General features: G+C 36.2%; 1 protein-coding gene across 1 annotated transcript in view; it reads right to left on the bottom strand.

The window, feature by feature from the left end:
- LOC107094726 (interleukin-1 receptor accessory protein-like 1) overlaps nt 1–19,013 on the bottom strand; it is a 56,723-nt gene that overhangs the window by 6,439 nt on the left and 31,271 nt on the right. Inside the window, exons 4-6 of the mRNA XM_015390521.1 lie at nt 15,539–15,685; nt 6,190–6,360; nt 598–642 (exon numbers count right to left, since the gene is read on the bottom strand). Coding sequence (XP_015246007.1) covers nt 598–642; nt 6,190–6,360; nt 15,539–15,685 — 363 coding nt within the window. The remainder of the gene's footprint in view (nt 1–597; nt 643–6,189; nt 6,361–15,538; nt 15,686–19,013) is intronic.

The raw sequence follows: 19,013 nt of genomic DNA, 5'->3' as shown, positions 1-19,013 counted from the left end.
TGTATTTTATTCAAATTTCATGAGTTACTCAGACCAAAAACTAAAAACTTTCTACTTTTCATTCCTTTATTCCTTTGATTATTGTTCAGATCCTCATATGTAACTTTGAGGATGTTAAGTGTTGAAAATTAAAAAAAATTAGAAACTTGGCAAAACACCCCTTTTTAATAAACACAAACTGAGACTGAATAAAATATGGCTTCAAGGGGCGACTCTGTTCCCTGAAGCACTTTAGGTTGGTTTTATCACAATTAAAATATGGTAAGATGCATAAAACAAAAATTAACAGTAAAATTGATTAATTTCCTGTTGGTTTTAGAACCACAATCTTCATCACAAAACCTGCAAAAAACCCCAGATGGTCATTAATTGGTTGAATTTTTCAGGGAATATCCTTCTTTTCTGGAAAATACTTTGCTTGAAACAAGAAAATAATTTCATCAACTTCATATAAGGCATGTTGAAAGCAGACAAAAACAGATTTCCCGTTTTTTTTTTTTTGTTTTTTTTTACATGCTTCATCAAAATCTTAGCCACACGTCAGAGTCTGTGTTTATCAACACATGTTTGAGGAATTTGCGGTGAAAAAAAAAGTACCTCTAAGTAGTCGTGTGTCATCCTGGAAATGATCATTGGTGAAACCTAAACAATAGATATTTACATTTAAAGCGTGATCAGAAGATTTGTGAGCAGGTGAAAACAGTTACGGAAATGTGGGGACGCATTGGCATAAACTGTGTTTATCAAGTGAAGCATCGATTGTGGCGATTGGGTGAAAATCGCACTGACCAGTTTATTCCAGTTTAATATGGGACATGAGGCATAAAAATAAGGAGAGGAATTCAGTTGGTGGGAGTTTATCCTGGACTTGTGACGCTTTAAGGAATGTTAAAGGTACAGAGGCTCTGAAAAGTGTCCACAAACCATGATTAATGGTTTTCACATTTCCACATATATGAGACTTATCCTGTACAAGTCAACTAAAATAAAAAGCCTAAACAAATATGTTATTAGGAACAAATCCATCTCTTTAAATCTATTTTCTATGTCATTTAAATTCTGATCTCTTCCAGCAAACACTTGCAGGTTTGGGGTAAAAACTGACTATTTTAGAACTGCAACCTCAGCCCCCCTAAAGAAAACTAGCCCCGCAGCATGATACTGCCACTACCATATTTCACTATGGGTATGGTGTTCTTTCATTCAGATTTTTTTAATGCTGTGTATGTGCAAAATATATAATAAATTAAAGCTTAACTTTCCTTTTTAACTTTTAAAACCAAAAACATTCTTTAAGATTTTAGCCTCATCTGGATGATTTCAGTGAAATAAAAGCGTAAAGTAGCGAAAACTGTGAGGCAGAAGTTTATTTTTACTAGATTTTAAACATGGTTTAAAATCAAAACAACAAAAAAGCAGAAGCCTGATTCAACATGAAAATTTTTAAGTATTTGGGGTGTGGAAATATATATATATATATATATATTTTTACTGTGTTTATAAATACGTTATTAATCAAAAATAAATAGAAGTAATATGCTCAAATCAAAATGTAATTTGGTAAAAAAGATATTTTTAGAATTAAATACAAAGTAGACAACTTTGTCATTTGGAAAATGGATTTTCTGATCATCAATTATATTTTTCTTATACCCTTTAAGCTTTATTAAAATTAAACGCTGTGTAAAGGGCCATTTTCTGAAGCTATTGGTCTCCGGAAAACCTCTCTGATTAGTTTTCTAGTTTTAGTAATCTGACTTTTATTTGACAGTGTCACTGCTTGTACATAAAAAGCCTACCGGTAATCATTTCTTTTGCATCCTTCCTTATAAATCTAATCCTAATAAATCTACAGGACAAATCTTAGATTATATGTGGAAAAAAACTACTTCTTCAAGTATTTTTACATTACCAAAGACTTTAAATTCTGTATGAATTTGTGGACATTTGAGATCCACTGCACAACAGATCCAAATGTTAAATTTTCCTCAATCCTACTAAAATAATCCATCATGTTGTGGAGTGACATGTCACTAAAACCAAACTTTGGATTGTTGACACATGCTGAACCCCCAGAAGACCAAACTCTGTTTATGCATCACTCTGCCTCTAGAGTGTCATATGAATGGTTCAGATGCTAATACACTCCCAATGGGAGCTAAGTGCTTATGCATAGTAACAATAAACCAGTAAACAGCGACACTAAGCTGAAATGGTGGCAGCTGTAGCTGAGATTCCTCTCGATCCTTGCATTTCTATGCCATTTCTCCCATATTACAGCAGTCCCCTCCGGTTTGCGAGCACATCATCACAGAAACAGATTCAGCTTATAACCCTGGCACAATGCCACTGACGGATCGCCGATTTAGTAATGGCAGCATGTGCGAAAAAAGACAGGCAGATGCAAGTATTGAAATGGAGGCTAACAGCATAATGATATTATCAAACTCATCTGTGTATTGAGTTAATCAAAGATAAGCACGGGCCATGGTGAGATGCTCCATTAGGAATGGGCTATGGTAAAACATGCACTAATATCCATGCATAAAGAGATTTTGTAATGTGCAGCTGACACCATTACATAGCAGCATGCAGAGACAGAGTCTTTGCAGAGCCAGATCACGGAAATGGACTGTAATCAACAGGATTGCACCTTCTGTTGATTAGCATTCAAAGGTAATAAGGGTTACTTGGGTCTAACACGCCTAAAGTTTCCTACTGCACACTTACATTTCATTGCTTTTTAAATAATCTTTGACAGTGAGTGCTGCATTTTGTTTCAACTAAATTTTTATTTTTGCAAAATGCAAAGAAATGCATCCGACTGATCAGAAATTTCTGTACATTCATCACGGGAACACTATTTCTTCATTTTAGGATTTCAATAAGGCTTTTATTCCATTCTATAACAAAAGTTAAGTGGTGATACAACAAAATGAATCTAAAAACTAACAAACTAGATCAACATTTTCTGCATTTTCTTTGATCTGAACAGTGTCAAAATTACACATAGAGACTCAAAAACATACATAAACCCTCTCTAATGTTTTATTCACTGTGTTTTAGCACATTTCTATTAAAAGTTTTATTCGTCAAAGAGAATCCAGACAGAATTGGAAGAATCTGTTGAGTTCAGTAATTTTCTCTTGCTCCAAGTATGGGGCATATTTCACAGCTTTTCAATTTGGCTGGGAGAAGGAATTGGAATCAGGCTTAATGTCGGCTTTCTTAATTTCCGTCCAGACGGTTTGGATGTTTTGTATGAAAACCCAACTGCATCCAACTTCGAATACTCTGATCAAACTAGTTCCATTCAAACCACTAAAGAAGGTCCTACTCCAATAGGGACACTTTCAAGCTCTATAGAAACATAAAAGAACTCACATTTACAAACCAGAAGTCTACTGATTTCAGAATCCAAGGAGAGGCAGGATCCATGGTGGGACTTTTAAAACCACACCAGCTGTTAAGCATGGTGGAAGTACCCATCATGCTGAGGATATCTTTCATTGGTTCTTTTAAAGCAAATAAAATATTAAAGGAGAATGTCTTCCTCCTTTATTTCCAACTAGATATTTGAACTTGGACATAAATTAGATTTGTAATGACACAAATACTCATCTACACTGGTTTACTGCAAAAACAATTCCATTCTGTCTTTTTTTTTTTTTTTTTTTGTATTGCCGTGCAGAAAATTGCAGCTGCTGGAAGATGTCTGAATAATGTTCTGTATACCGTTAAGGTAACTGTACTTTTTCAATAAATGAAAAATAAAAAAATAAATGAATGTGTTCGAAGAGATACAAAATCTCGTTTTTATTCATTCCACTGGTAGTCTGTTTTGATCAAAAAGAAAATAGACCTGCCTCTAATTCTGGCCTCCTTCCAATAATGGCCTGGACCAAGATGTACCAGAGTGAAATAAAGGCCCTGTCCTGTATTAGAGGATTTAAGGTAAATGCTATGCACTTGAAATAAGAAATTGCAATAATTTAAAGTGTTAAAGTGTCTCACTTACCTCCTCAATTCAAGACAAAATGCACTTATTTTAAGAAAAAATTTTTTTTAATTAGATTTAATAGATTTTTTTCCCTCTGTTCTGCATTTTGAACCTAATTCATAATAACTGTAATATTCTTTTTTTTTAATTCAATCAAAAGGCACACCAGTTAGCTTAGCCCAATCATGTTATATGATTTGGTAGTGGTTGATTTCAAAAACTTCTCACCATTAAAAGAAAAGAAAAATCTGAAATAGCCTGGATAAAAAGGGCCAACATAAAGCTGGTAAAATGGGCCTGACCTCTGCCAAGTTGAAAATATGCTCAAAAGAAGAATTAGCTGCAGGGACCAAAACATTTAAATGAGGTCTAAGAATTCTGCCAAGAAGAGAGATCAAATCTCATAACGCTTCTTTATAACAACTAGTGGTTTCCCTGAAACCTGAAGCCAAATTATGAAGATTAGAATGGATGCATCTATACACTCTGAACTCTTTTTTAAATGTTGGACTGTTGGAATTAAAAAGAAAACATTCAAAAAATCAGTAAAACCTCCAAAATGTATTGTTTTCATGCTGAGGTTAACATCTCATAGAAAAAAGACAAAAACAACTAAAACAGATGAAAAAATGTATGCTTAAATGTGACTGATAAGCTACAAAATGTGAGAACCGATATTTGGATTTACTAACTAGTGTAATAAATTTTATAGATTTGTTGTCACAAATATTACTTTTTGAGGCATTATTAGATTATTGTGAATTAGGACCTGATGAAAATGCAGCACCTTTGATGTGGTTGAGGGGAAAAGGATTTATTGATGTAACAATATGACATCAGGGTTGCAGCATCACCGTGATCAGTGAGGACATTTTAAGTTTAAACTGAGAAAAGAAAAACAAGATTTTCCTTTTTTTTTATTATTATTTTTTCTGTCTCTGCTGCTTAAATTATGCTCTATCTTGTTATTGTGTGATATATAATCAATAGGTCTAAGTTTTGTGTTGTGATCAGTATAGTGGTATCGAGTATTTAGTTGTATGCTTCTCTACAAATTTTTATTATGACACATGTGCAGCATTTTAGTTCTTCACTAGCTTTTCTTAAGTTAATTTTTGTACTTTTTTTTCAAATTCTCTGCTATATAGTTTATAAGTTATAAATTGGGATAAGTCTTTTAATTCTATTATTAGTTTGAGTTCATGCTGACAACTGGCAAGGTTTTTCTTACTAATGTGATTTAAAAAAAAGTAGAATTCATTTTTAAAATATGTAAATTATTACAGAAAGAAAAATAATTACACTTTAGAATATAAGAAAACAAATAAAGCAAATTAAAACAAATAAAATAAATGAATAAAACAAAACGTATTTAAACATGAAGTTTCTAGAATCTAACCAGAATATTCAAAAAGACCTGTTCCAGACTTAAAGTCAGTCTTTTGAAACATGTTGAACATGCTTTTCATAAAGCAGAAAATATCAGCTAATAATAAGATGAAAGATAAAAATATAATAAAATCAAAAATAATAGATTGATAAAGAAATAAAAAACTGAAAAAAGCAAAAAAAAAACACTGACTCTATAACATTTTATGCTCCTATCTCGGACCTATATGAAGTACACTTCATATAGGTCATACACACAGTTGTGTCATCAAATAATTAAAATAAAACATATTTCATTATTCCTGTGCCTCATATTACATAATGGTAAATATACACTCAAAACATTTTATCCATCTATTGTTTAATGGGATATTATTGGGGCTTTTAGATTTTAATACCCAAAATACATTTTTTAAACCTTTATAATCATAAATGCTTAACTTCCTCTGCAAAATGAGAAGTGCTCAGAAAGCTGAAATTTATTATCAAATACATCCATGTTTAGTTTAATTTTAATTAATACAAGAATAATTTAAAAAGGTGATTACTTTCAAGTATTTTTACTTAAAACGGACATTGATTGAAGCAACTGTACCCAGTTTAGTTAGAAAAGCTAAATTCAGAGTGATGAAAAACAAAAGCGATTGTGCTCCTTCGTGTCTGTGTTATGCAACGGCACAAAATGCATAACAGAGGCCAACAAAACACGGCATCACCACTGCACTGACAACAGCTACACAAGCAACACCAAGCCACAAGACATTGGACACAACTTGACATCGCCATGAGAGAGAGCTTACTTCCTGTGGGGATCAAGTCCCTGTCTGGAATGAAGAGTTTATACCCATAATGCTTCTCCAGGACGTCAGGGAGGATCTCCAGGGCAAAGCGCTCCTCCTCTCTGGTCTCCTGGCTCCATTGGTCCGGGTCCACTTTGGTGTAGGACAGGTACGCGTCGTAGTCCTTGTTTTCTGCAACCGGATAGAAGAACATTGACTTATACCTAGTTGGAGAAATTTTATTGTTTTTATACTCTTCAAACTACCCCATAAATACACTCTGTTCCACCTCAGATGCTCATCATCTGTTTTCATACTGGTGCAGACAGGTCTATTCATTCACTGGGAGGCCTAATGGAGACAGGACGCCTCTCCTACTGACCTCTGGGCACCTCAGCCCATCTGAGCGCTTTTCATTACAGCTACCTCCCTACTGACAAATCATGTTACCTTGATAGCGATTGTGCCCTCTGCAGGCAAAACAAATTAGACTCCAAGCTTGAGCTAAACGCCCAGCTCCGCCTGCTCAGCCCCGTCGCGTGGCGCTGCTCCATCACACACATGAAAGCAGAGATTGATGATGGATTTGAAAGTAGTGAGCTGGGAGATGGAAAGTGAGCTGGGAAGGAAGAGTTTATGTGTCTTCTTAAGCTTAAAGCACAACAGTAAAATAAATCAGGAGAATGGAGGATGGCGAGATATCCCAGAGCTTCTATTGGAACGCAGATAATAGCTTCTGGCTCCAAAACAAAACAACCAAATCACTTCAAGCTTGTCAGCCACAACTCTGAACATGCTCACCTATTTCAACAGCACAATTAGGTTTGTAAATCAACTAGAGTTTTAAAGAATACAAAGGCTATAAACATATTTAAATCCATGAACACTTCCCATATTCAGGGTACAAAAGCAAACTTAAACATATATACATTAATTTGATGGCATTTTAAATACACAAAGTTGTACAAGACAATATATGCATTGTTTAAAAACAAAATTATACACTGTGCACCTATTTCTTTTTACATCAGCTAAAACTATTTCTTATACTGTTTTATAAAAAGGCTCTAGCTCAGTCAGACTGGTTAGAGTGAATGTCCAAAAGGACTTTGACTAGGCCATTCTAATGTTTGAAAATGCTGGCATCTGATGCTCCTCAAAGGTACTTAGATCCATACATCCTCCACTTTAAAAAAAAGTTTTTAACAGCCTCTAAGGTCATCTCATATTTAGCTCCATTCATGTTTAACCCTAACCACAAAATCAGTCCTCTAATAGCAATTATTTATGAAAATTATGTATTTTTAGGTAATATATAGAATACATAAAAGCAAAAAACAAAAAATAAAACATATATGCCATTTGAATAAGGATATATACACATGGAAGGGTTGTTTGCACCATTCCTTGTTGTAAGAGCTCAGTAGAAGTAATGACAAGAAGCAAGGGAAAGGTTTCTGTAGCCAGGAGAAATGCGAAGAAACGAGGTGCATTTTGTGGAAAATTAAATCTGTTTCTTCTGATTTGAATAGTGTGTTTGCAATTGGATTAAAGGTGTAAATTCACAGCCTTCTATTTAGTTTATTTTGAAATTATAGCTGTGTTGTTTTCAATATTCAAATATTTAATATGGAGATGAAATTTAACGCACTAATTTACTTATTACTTTGAAGTCCCTTCTTAAGACTTTTGGCACGATTTAAGAGGTTTTACTTTGTTTCATTCTGTTTTTTTTCTATTTTATAATTATACTGTATTTTATGATTGTGTACAGCACTTTGGTCCTGTCCGGTGCATAAAGTGCTTCATAAATAAAGTTGGTATGGCATGGTATTAGCCAATTCGATGATATATTAGGCCAAGGAAACAGTTAATTCAAGAATTCAAAATCCTGAGGTGAGTGGAGCTTCATGTGTGCAGACTGAATATCTGCACCGTGTAGCATTAAAAGAATGCAACTATTGAGGTATTTTGCAAAAATTTGAAAAGCTTCAAAGACCTTTACATTTGGATGCAGAGTAATGTTTTTTATTAGTTTTGTCTACAACAATAAAGTAGTTGACCTGAGCAGATCTGCAGATATTCGGACCATATTTGTGCTATTAATGCACAGTTATAAGGTACATTAATAGTGCAAGGTAACTTTTAAGACAAAACTTTACATGCAAAAAACAAAACTATAATAGCTAGGCAAATACTGTCCAATTGTAGTTGAGGGCTAGAACTGTAACACTTCTAGGGCTCCATTTTTTTGCTTCATGATTCATTACCTTGGGTCCACATTCAGATCAGCTGTGTCTGAGTAGAGACACATCTAAAACACGCAGGAGACCAATCCTTTATGATTGGAATAGGAAAAATTAGTTCTATTACTCAGGAAGATCACAATGGTCCCAATCATGCAAAAGCTTAACCAGATATATTCACATCTGGCTAGCCAAAAAAAAGAAAGAAAAATGGTAAGATCACTCTAAACTATATGTCCTTTAACTATGAGGATATATTTTGGAACTTTTGTTCTATTGCTTTATTGGACAAGCAACGTGCATTTTACTAGAGCAGATGCTTGTGGAGGGAGGATGATCAGAGCAGCATTTCCATTTTGCCTGTTAATATCCTTTCATTTTACACTTCAGCCTCTCTTAGGAGCTGTGAGAGTGTCAACAAGATTCACTTACTTCCCAGAGGGTAATCTTGATATTTGGCAATTGCACTGCACTCTTACATGACGCCTCATAATGAATCTATCTTGTTTTTATAACGTGCAATTCATTTTACAGCATCGGGGACATGTAAAAATAATTGAAATGTAACCTTTCTTAGTATAACTAACTCCAAGGCATAAATCTCTGTCTATGTTTTTTTTCTTTGCTAGCATTTAAACAAATGCTGTGTAGGCAGATCAAGGCCTATTTTAGGGGGAGGTGATTCACTCATCGGTAGAGAAAAACAGAGAGGAGAGAAAGGCTGACCCCTCCTCCTCCTCTCATTTCCCTCTAGAGAAGTCACTCTCAGAGAAAGCTGAGGGATCTACCTACAAAACCCAACCCACGTCTTTTTGCACCGTGGAAAGCGTGCGGCTTCTCCGACGCCTTACACGTGTGATCCGGGTGTGTGCATGAGCACAGAAGGCCCACAGTTACATGGTGAGCTGTTGAACTCCCAGTGAAGAATGTCAGAAAAGTTGGAGGAGTACATTTCTGCTGTGATATCTCTTAAATCCATGAAATTTTATGAAGATGGTGGCAACTTAAAAGATGCAGAGCTTGCAGATAGTTTGTGGAAGTTTTTTTTTATTTCCAATCTAATTATTTCTTTTCTATTATTAAAGGTATAGTGGAAATCATCAAAATAAGAGGTCCTCTAATTGTTAATCATTCTGGTGATATGTTTAGGTAAGGCCGTCCTACATACTCGTCCCAGTTTTCACTTACTGGTGATAATTGCAAATCTTTTGGAAAGTAGGCTTGTATGCGTGATGCAAACTGCAACGTTTATACAGAGCGTGCACGAGGAGAAATGGGCTTGTGCATGCTCTCACACGCGATTTATAGGCATTCCCTCTCAGGAGCGAGTACAGGGTTGTGCATGTGCATTTTATTTTTCAAAGTGGAGAAAAATTTGCAAAAATCCTCCACTATAACTTTAATTGTACCCAAATAATATTGCTTTTCATCTGATTGGAGAAAAACAATAAAAAACTGTTTTAGTAATGAATCATGAAGTTATGGCAGAACCGTATTCCAATTGCACATTTCATATATTATAAAACATCAATGATACCTTGATAAGGAGATGTTGATTTACAAAACATTTACTTGTTTCTGTTTCTAAACAATGTTTTTTTATTTGCAGGAGAAAAGCAACAATTGCTGCTCGCTTTGTTTTTACGTCATCCAAACACAAAGGAGAGAAATTAGTCTTTGCAAGTGCAAAAATACTGAACATAGACTTGACAGCTCATTAAAAAAGAATCCGTTTACAAATAAAAGTGAAGCAATGTTTTAGTTGTGCAAATGCTGGAAAGTGTTCTAGTTTTTCTCCTTTTAATCCATCACTTTTGCATTATACAGCAGAACTAATACATTCATTTTCTAATTATCTTTCACTTCCAATTTCTCAATTTTTCCTGCAGACTTGAAAAAATAAATAAACAAACAAACAAAAAAATATATATATATTTTGTTACTGGAATATATAGTTTTTGATTGCAAAATGTTTTGTCTGCATTTGTTTTCTTGATTTTATATTTTTACTTTTATTTTCAGGGATTGCAGCGTTTTTTGAAGTGTTTTCTTACTGATGCATTTGTTTTTTCCTTGCTTGCATGCTATGGAGTTCCTGGATCACATACATTTTGTTTCTGCAGCTCGTTATTTGCTGTGCGTTTGCATCTTTTGACCACTGTAAAAAATGCCATTTATGGTACAAATTAAATGTCTGTGGATTTTTTTTTTTTGCCTATATTATGGTGTTTTCATACAATTGTATTCCAGTTACAATATTTGATTCATTAATACTTGATACAGTTGCAGCGTTGCTACATAAGAGGTTAGCTGTCTATGAGCTGCTATTACAACTAGCATATTAACTTTCTATTAGTGTCTGTATGAATGTTTTGGCTGGAGGTAAATTAACTGAATGTATTTCCCTTCAGTTTGTGGTGATTTCGAATGGCAACCTGCATGTAAAGTGTTAAAAAAAAATCATACATATTCTCATTGCTGTTTGTCTGTTGAACCTAAATGGGCCTGAACTTCATAAGGTTTGTGTGTTTTAAAACGAGTGCAAATGTGTTTGTATGCTCAGATCTGCAACGAAGGTGTAAAGTGATTTATGGTTGCAATTCAACAGACATCGCATGTTAATCTTTTTTTGGTTGTTTGCCTTCATAAATATGCAAATGATCAAAACAGCAAAATAATAGGTGGATGATGTGAAAAAGGAATACATTTACCGTTCCCAAAGTGGAAAATGAACTGCAGTTTGCATCTTTTTTAGTACTTCTCTAAATTCAGGTGAAAACTGACGTGCAAGAATGAGAGAGTAGTTTCATGCACCGTCAAAATTATCAATAGGCCTAATGGAATAAAGTCAAACATAAAAAAAAAAAAACAACTTCACAGGTGACACACGTTAATGCAGCTGGACTGGAGACAATCTGTATACAAAGGAACCATAATGAAAAAATGATAATGATAAAAAAAAAACAAAAAAAAAAACGGACAGCCTGCAGAGAGACATGGGATTTAGGAGTATGCATGTCTTTGCAACCTGAAGCCCTGTTTTATGTTCTTGCACTTTGAGATGGGCTCAAGGTGCAATATGAATATTATTTAGACCCTTCATTATGATTTTTTTTTTAATCATTTCCCATCATCAACATCATATTTCTTTTAAAATCACTGTCAAACTGCCTCTAGAACATACAATCTGCTTATTTTAAATGGAGAAACAAAATTGGTGTTAAAATGTTTGCAGCAATCTTTATAGATTTCCTGCAACGCCCACATTTGAGCACCGCTCATATGAAGTCTTTGAAAATCAGCACCTTTGTAACTGGAATCGTGTTCGATGTAAGGCTGCAAGTAACGATTATTTTGCAAATTGATTAATCTGTTTATTTTTTTTAAATTACTCGATTAATAATCAGATAGCAAAAGGTTCCTTAAAGAAGACTTTTTGCAAAATTTAACCAAGTGAAAATAAAGCTTTTCCACTGGAGGAGTGCTGGATAGACAATATTGACAAACAAAAAAATGTATTTTACATTAATAACAAAATGTTTACACATTTTATCTATTTATTTTTTATAATTTTTTTTTTTTTACAATTTTGGTAAAACTGCTGCTTTAAGTAGGTTGCTCTGTCAGCTAAAGACATGTTTTTAGAGCCTCTAAGCTTTAGCTGACTATTATTCGATGTAAACACGTTACATTACTAAATCCAGGTTCAATAACTGTGTGATTCAAATAACTGAAACCACTACTGCCTTTCTTCCCAGATGCCTCAAAATGAGATTAATCAGAGATACTAGAATATNTTTTTTTTTTTTTTTTTACAATTTTGGTAAAGCTGCTGCTCTAACTGGGTCGCTCTGTCAGCTAAAGACACGTTTTAGAGTCTCTAAGCTTTAGCTGATGAATATTTCAATTATTGATTAATCATGTTGGAGCCAAATGCTTGATTTATGATTGAATATTTATTTCTAGTTTACTATTTTTGTTTGGTTTTGGTATGATATATATGAACATGAACTATTTTGGTTTGAAGTATGAGTTGACTGACTTAATTATGAAATTATGAATTTGTTTAGATGTGTTTTGCTGCCATGCATAATTTACACTGTTTCTCGCCTCCGCCCCTTCATTATGGACAGGTGACTTCAGCACCTGGATTATATTGGAGTTGGCTATTGGGGCCGGGTGAGCTCTTGGATTCAGTCAGCGCAGCCATAAAGTTTTTGACCGCTTTTAATTATTGTTGTTTTTTGAGTGGCAAAAAGGAACGAAATGAGGCGATATGATCTGCCTGTCACGTCATGTTGCGGTAAGAAAATCTAAGTTTGTTTTGAATTTGGAAAATAAAGCGTCTGATCAAGAGGAAAGAAAGTTTGTTGGATTGCATGGTCACATTAAAAAACAACTGACAGAGCTGAAGTGAGTCTAACTTGGATGCTTCTGAACCAAGAGCCACACTCATCTTTATTGGAAAGATTGCGCTAATATTTCACTTTTAATCTGCTTCATTGTTTCAGCCCTAATTCGATGCGAACAAGTTACATAACTAAATGCAGGTTCAATAACTGTGTGATTCAAATAACTGAAACCACTATTGCATTTCTCCCCAGATGCCTCAAAATGAGATTAATCAGAGATACTAGAATATTTTTTCCAGGTTAAAAGGAAAGGAAAATACATTATTTTTGTTTTCAGTTTTAGTTTATATTGAAATACTATTACTTTTACAGAATAAAATAAATGCAGAGATGTAATGATTTGTCAAATTAAGCATGTAGGTTGTTTTTTATTCCATTTTAGATGAAATACACTAAAATTAACACATTTGAAAGGTAATGGGTCACTTTAATCCAAACATTTTGGTCAATAATGGTTTTAATTATTAAACATCTAGTCCCGGAGCCTTTGGCTTTCATTAACTATAAGACCCTGAGAAATTTCGTTGAATAGCCTTTATTTAGACCTGTAGAAACATTGAATTATCTTGACCTCCAGCGGCCATAATCAGCCGTGTCCAAACTATTTTTTTGTGGAGAAAAACAGACACATATTTATATCAAACAGTAAAATAAATTAGTAGAGTAAATATGCATGAAATTGGCCATGTGTGCAACACAGGCTATTAATGTTCAGCATCTCCAAACCACTCTCAACACCACAAGAGCTTCATCAGTCCTTGCTGCCTTGACAACGATGACATTCGTATTTATGGCACTGTGTTGATGAGCTCCCACCTCTTTGTCAAGCCCAGCTCGCCCGTTGTCATCATGAAGCCTATTATTGATTCTGGTGACACCCACTCAATCTGACAAGTGAGCGCTCTTTAACTAAATTGCATCGCTGACAAATAGCTGACAGTCCATCCTATTGTTACGTACAGCTTACAATTTTACATCTGGCAGAGGAGGGCGTTCAATTAGCGCGTGGAGTGGCCGCCATCAAACGCTGGCATATTCTTGGCAGCTTGTGCGGCGTCTTTGCAGGAGAAAACCACATCTCGGTGCACTTGAGCCACTAAAGACTTTATTGTTTCGTCTCTGCAAACATATCTCATATGTTTCCATTATGCAGCTCTCATATTCGGAGCCAAAATTGGAAAAGGCTGGTGTTGAAAGGAAATAAAAAATCCTGCTTAGAGTATAAAATAAGCAATGAATTGGAAACAATGAACGCTTAGATGAAGGAGCTCTGACATACGATGGTGGGAGTATCATGATAAGGGATAGTTGAACGATAAATTTAGCTAAATATGTTTTGTTGGTCTAGAAGATAAATTCTACTAAATCAAAGTTCCAGCTGCAGCAGGGAAAAAAGTGAAACTTTTGAAAAATCCAGTAACTAGAGCTTGGTGATCCGTATCAATGCTGTAAGATCCAAGACTCCCATTTGAACCTTTGCACTTATCTACAGGAAGCCATTAGTGGAACCCTCCTCCTTTGTGGTGGCATTGTTAAGATCTAACAGACCACGGCACACAGCTCAGCACCAAGCATCTCCTGAGAGCTCCAGAGGCAGAAAGCTGCACGATATTGGACCCGAGCCCCTTTTTCTAAGGAAAAAAATTGAAAATCTGTTCCTGCCTTTCTAAGCACTCATTCCAGTGGCCCACTTATACTCAGCAATTGTTTGGCTTTAAGTTTAAGGCCTCGAAGATCCCCGTATTGGTGGCTGGAGATCCAGCAAAGCCAGAGGTAATGACGTTCAATCAAATGTCACAAATTGTTTTCCCTTTTAACAAATATAACTCTCCAGCTCCTTCTTCACCACTTTGCAAAACCTTGCAGCCTCTGAACTAATCTCATTCCCCCTGAATTCATTGCAGCGCTGGTACTACAGAGACTCATTACAGGGGAATCAAATTAAAACTTGCTCCTTGTCTCGGTTTGATGTATTCTCAAGCTAAGACTCATCCACCAGGTCCAATCAAAGGGATTATTTCACCACTACTGATGAGGTCTGAGAGTTAATGTTTTTTGTCTTGCACAGGGGCAGTGTTTTGATTTGCTTTATAGTGAGTATTTAGCGAAATATATTGCCTATCCCCTACAGCAAAAGTTTATTTTCTAAACTTTGAGTTTTTTTGCTCAAGAATCACAGAATTTGTGCTACCATAATGTTTTTCAGTCATTTAAAGAATTATTATTTTTTTAAAGATCTGCATCTGTTTCCTTTAAGCAAGCAATACGATGTGCATATGCTGAATGCTGAAGCTTTATTCTGTATCAGTTGGTGGTTGGTGAGTTGCTTCCTGCTCCTTCAGGGGACAACATAGTGAATATTTAGCAGTTTTTATTTAACCGCTCCAGTGGGAGAAGATGGTGAAGATTCCCTAAACCCGAGAACTGGAAGAAAATTATGCAAGGCTTTTCTGTTGGAGCCAATGAGTCATCGGAGCCGATGCACATTTGCATAAAAATGGAGCCACCTGCAGCTTTATGACTTGATAAAAAGCCCAGGTGCTTTCTAAATAAAAATAAATCTCCGCGCAGAGCGACACCGACACTGGTCACGACTGGGATTTCATTCCTTTTTGGAAAGAAAAATGTTTTGTTTTATAGTAACGCGAGGTGCTTTCGCAATCGACAGTCTCATCTATATAAGCATCGCAGGTGATCGTGTGTAAATCTCACCTCCGTCGATATCCTCACTGCCAAAGTGGTTCCGGTAGAAAAGCATGAGCTCGATCCTGTAGCACTTGTAGAGGGTCACAAGGCAGATGAGCAGCAGCAGGATGGCTCCCAGACCTCCAGCCAACTCCACAGTGTACATCAGCTCAGCTGATAAAACAAACAGGGAAGGCAAAGGAAAACACGTCAATATTTGCCTCTCAAAAGAGACAAACACACATTCGAGGGTGTTTTAAACAAAGTTATATATTAGAAGTTCATCTCTGTGTAATGAAAATCATTGTTTTTTTGTTTTCTTTACATACAGCTAAATATTTTAGATAAAAATACATAAAAACAATTATCAAAAAAAAAACATTAATGACTGCAAAATCATAATGAAAAGTGCTGACTGCACCATCATGAAGACGATCATTGCCATGTTCTACAAAGGAGAGAAAGCCACAGAAAAAAGTGCTGAAGAAGCTGGTTGTTCACAGAAAGCTGCGACTAAGCATGTCGAGTGGAAGGTAAAAGGATTTTTCTGGAAAAGTTGAAGGATTTTAAAGCAGAATTAATTTAGAAAGAGTGAAGTGAGGCTGGACGCAGTGCACCAAGAGGAATTATGCACAAAAGAAACCCCGCATCAGGGATACGAACGTTGCTTTTCTTTTGTCATCCCACCTCTGAATCAGAAACGGCATCAAACTTTCCTTACCTGGACGTACGAGAAGAAGAACCCCTTTGTTTGCCATTTTTATAATGCCCTTTTTTTTTCTTTTAAGTTAATTTCACCATTTTTTAGGTCATCAACCTCCCAGAGTCTGAAGAAAGAGGGGCGAGGTAAAGGAATCCATGTTGCTTGAGGTGCAGCATCAAGTTTCCGCTGTCAGTGAGGATTTGGGGAGCCGTGGCGTCTAATAGCGTTTGTTCATTGTGTTTCATAAAGCCAGCCAACTAGCAGGATAATGTTTGGCACCTGCCGACACCGATACCAAAAGCTGGTTGCGACGGCCACATGTGCAACCACACAACAAATGGTCTGGTTATTCTTTTATTAAATCTTATATTTTACTGTACTGTATTTCTTTTTTTTTATTTGATTTGGCATTGGTTAACTATTTGGGTGCACACATTTAGTTGACCCACTTTGTCATTTCTTGCTTGTTTGGTTTTCTGTTCATTAATATATTTTTCTTTTGAGTTGTCAGTTCATGGGAGGCTGTCATGAGTGAAGCCAGTAAAGGAAAGGAGACCCCAGCTGCAAAGGATGTCCTTATTGATATGGAGGCCTAGTTGGACTCTTCCACTTACTTTGAGAAGGGGTGTAGGACGGGTTTAGGTTTCTGTATTTGGTTTTGTTTTCTATCATTAAATTTGGGAAGTTTAATATTGAAGTCCTCTTCCTCATAGGTTGCTGATTTAGTATTAAAATTGTAATTACAAAAATAAACTTGCTTAGTGAAAGCATCGTATATCCAATGAAAAAAAAACTCACTTTTTCGATAGTCGGGTGTTTTTTTTGGGGTCGTATCAACTACAATGGAAACGCACACGAGTCACGTTATCTGGACGAAAAGACGAAAAAGAAGAGTGGAAGTGGGCGGAGGATGATGGCGCCCTCTAGAGGTGTGTCAGGAATGTGTACATTAAAAAATTTAGAAATCTAAACCTAAAAAATACCAAAGAAGAATGTTTTTACCAAATTTCCAGTTTCTGAATCTGGATTTAACTGCAGCATAATTTGCATTGCATGACATACCTAAGCTGTTTTTCTCTTTTTATTAAGGAGTCCTGCAACTTATATGAGCCCCAAAAAGTCCTATATTTAGCTGTGCTTTATACTGTGTTAATGATGTCATTACTTTGTTTGTTACATAAAAAAAACAACAACCAAGAAATACAATAAAAGCTTTCGCAATACATTTTTTTCCTCAAAGTTTGCTTGAACGGTATGAAAAATGACTATACCTTTACATTAAGCTTAATGTAGAAAATGAAAAAAAGGTTTCCTCCGCTGAGATTCCACGGTCTCACCTCTCAGTCATTTCCTCCATCTTATTGTTTCTCTCTGCTCCTACATAGAAGCACATTTGCATCTGACAGCTGCAGATTCGCACGTAATCTATCTAAAGGTAACGCATGACGCAGCCATGACAGATAAGAAAGGCGCCCGCAGCTGATGGGAGAAGACTCCACGCTGCGAAATCACTCCGTGTTTGTTTGTTAAAGTGTTTTCATGCATCGACCGGAGCTGTACCCCTTCAGTCTGTGTTTGTGTCACTTTTTCTTGTTTCCACTCTCTGTCTTTTCACATTGCTCATTCTTGGCTTGATTGGATTTGGATGCCACATAACTCAGAGCTGAGTGAAAGTAGAACCTGCTTCTCTACCTGTCATTTAAAGCCTCCTGGCTCAAAATTCGGATAATAAAAAACTTGCACAGGAGCAACCGGTGTGACAATGGCACGTGACGGATTGCGCTGCCAAACTTATGAAGATTGGTTACGCGTGTGTAAAGCTGGAAAACTTTAAAGCTCTCAGGTGGTTGCTGAATCACCTGACAGATGGAAGCAACCTGCTTCTGCTGCCATTAGTCGTCTCTGCAGCTTGGCAGGACCTCATGAAAAACCGAAACAGATCATCAGAGGCTAAATTCAACCACCAGTTGTGTCAGTGGTGTTCCTTATAACAGGGGAAGTAGACAGTGTAACTATTGCTTGTAGAGATGTACCTATATATATATTCCGGTTATCAGATTGGGCAACTGTAGACTTTGACTCAGTTGGAGAATCAACATTCCAATTTGTTTCTGATCAGTGAATGTAACACACCAACTTTAACTTAAAGGAGTCATAGAATGATTTTATAGGGTATTTGTTGCAGGTCCTTAAGGTCTCTGAATAGGGTGTGTAACATTGGTTGGGATGAAAATGGCATATTTGCTGCTCTATGAGCTCTAATGCAAGCCTGGTTAAAAGCCCTAGAATGAAACAACAGGTTTTCTTCCTTTTATGGTATGCTCATCAATATTTAGATGAGCTGTGCGCTGATTGGTTGGTTTACAACAAGGGAAGCTGCTGAGCAAAGATGCATCATAGCAACAAGCACTCACTCACTGAAACATCAAATTGTTGTATGGTAGGGTGACCAGACGTCCTCTTTTTCCTGGACATCTCCTACTTTTCATACCTAAAAAAATGTCCGGGGGGAATTTAAAAATCGTCCAGAACTTTGGTCAACTACAGAGCAGCACGTAGTAGGAACACACCAGGCATTCGAACAGAGCTGTCAGCTCCGGGGCTGGTCCGGAAACCCCGGCGGATGGGGGAAGGGAGCCAGTGGGGGACGGAGCGACCAAACCCAATCCGGTGACGGTAGTCTGGACACCGTCGGCCCCGTGCTTCTCCCCACCTGCCTTACCGGCCCCCAGCCCCCCTCCTCTGGCTGAGGACGGGCGGCTCTTATATAGCGCCTTTATTCAAGTCAAGAGACTTGAC

This window comes from Cyprinodon variegatus, unplaced genomic scaffold (genome assembly GCF_000732505.1).
Source record: "Cyprinodon variegatus isolate N-32 unplaced genomic scaffold, C_variegatus-1.0 Scaffold503, whole genome shotgun sequence".
NCBI classification, from domain to species: domain Eukaryota; kingdom Metazoa; phylum Chordata; class Actinopteri; order Cyprinodontiformes; family Cyprinodontidae; genus Cyprinodon; species Cyprinodon variegatus.
This window is presented reverse-complemented; position numbering and strand designations above follow the sequence as displayed.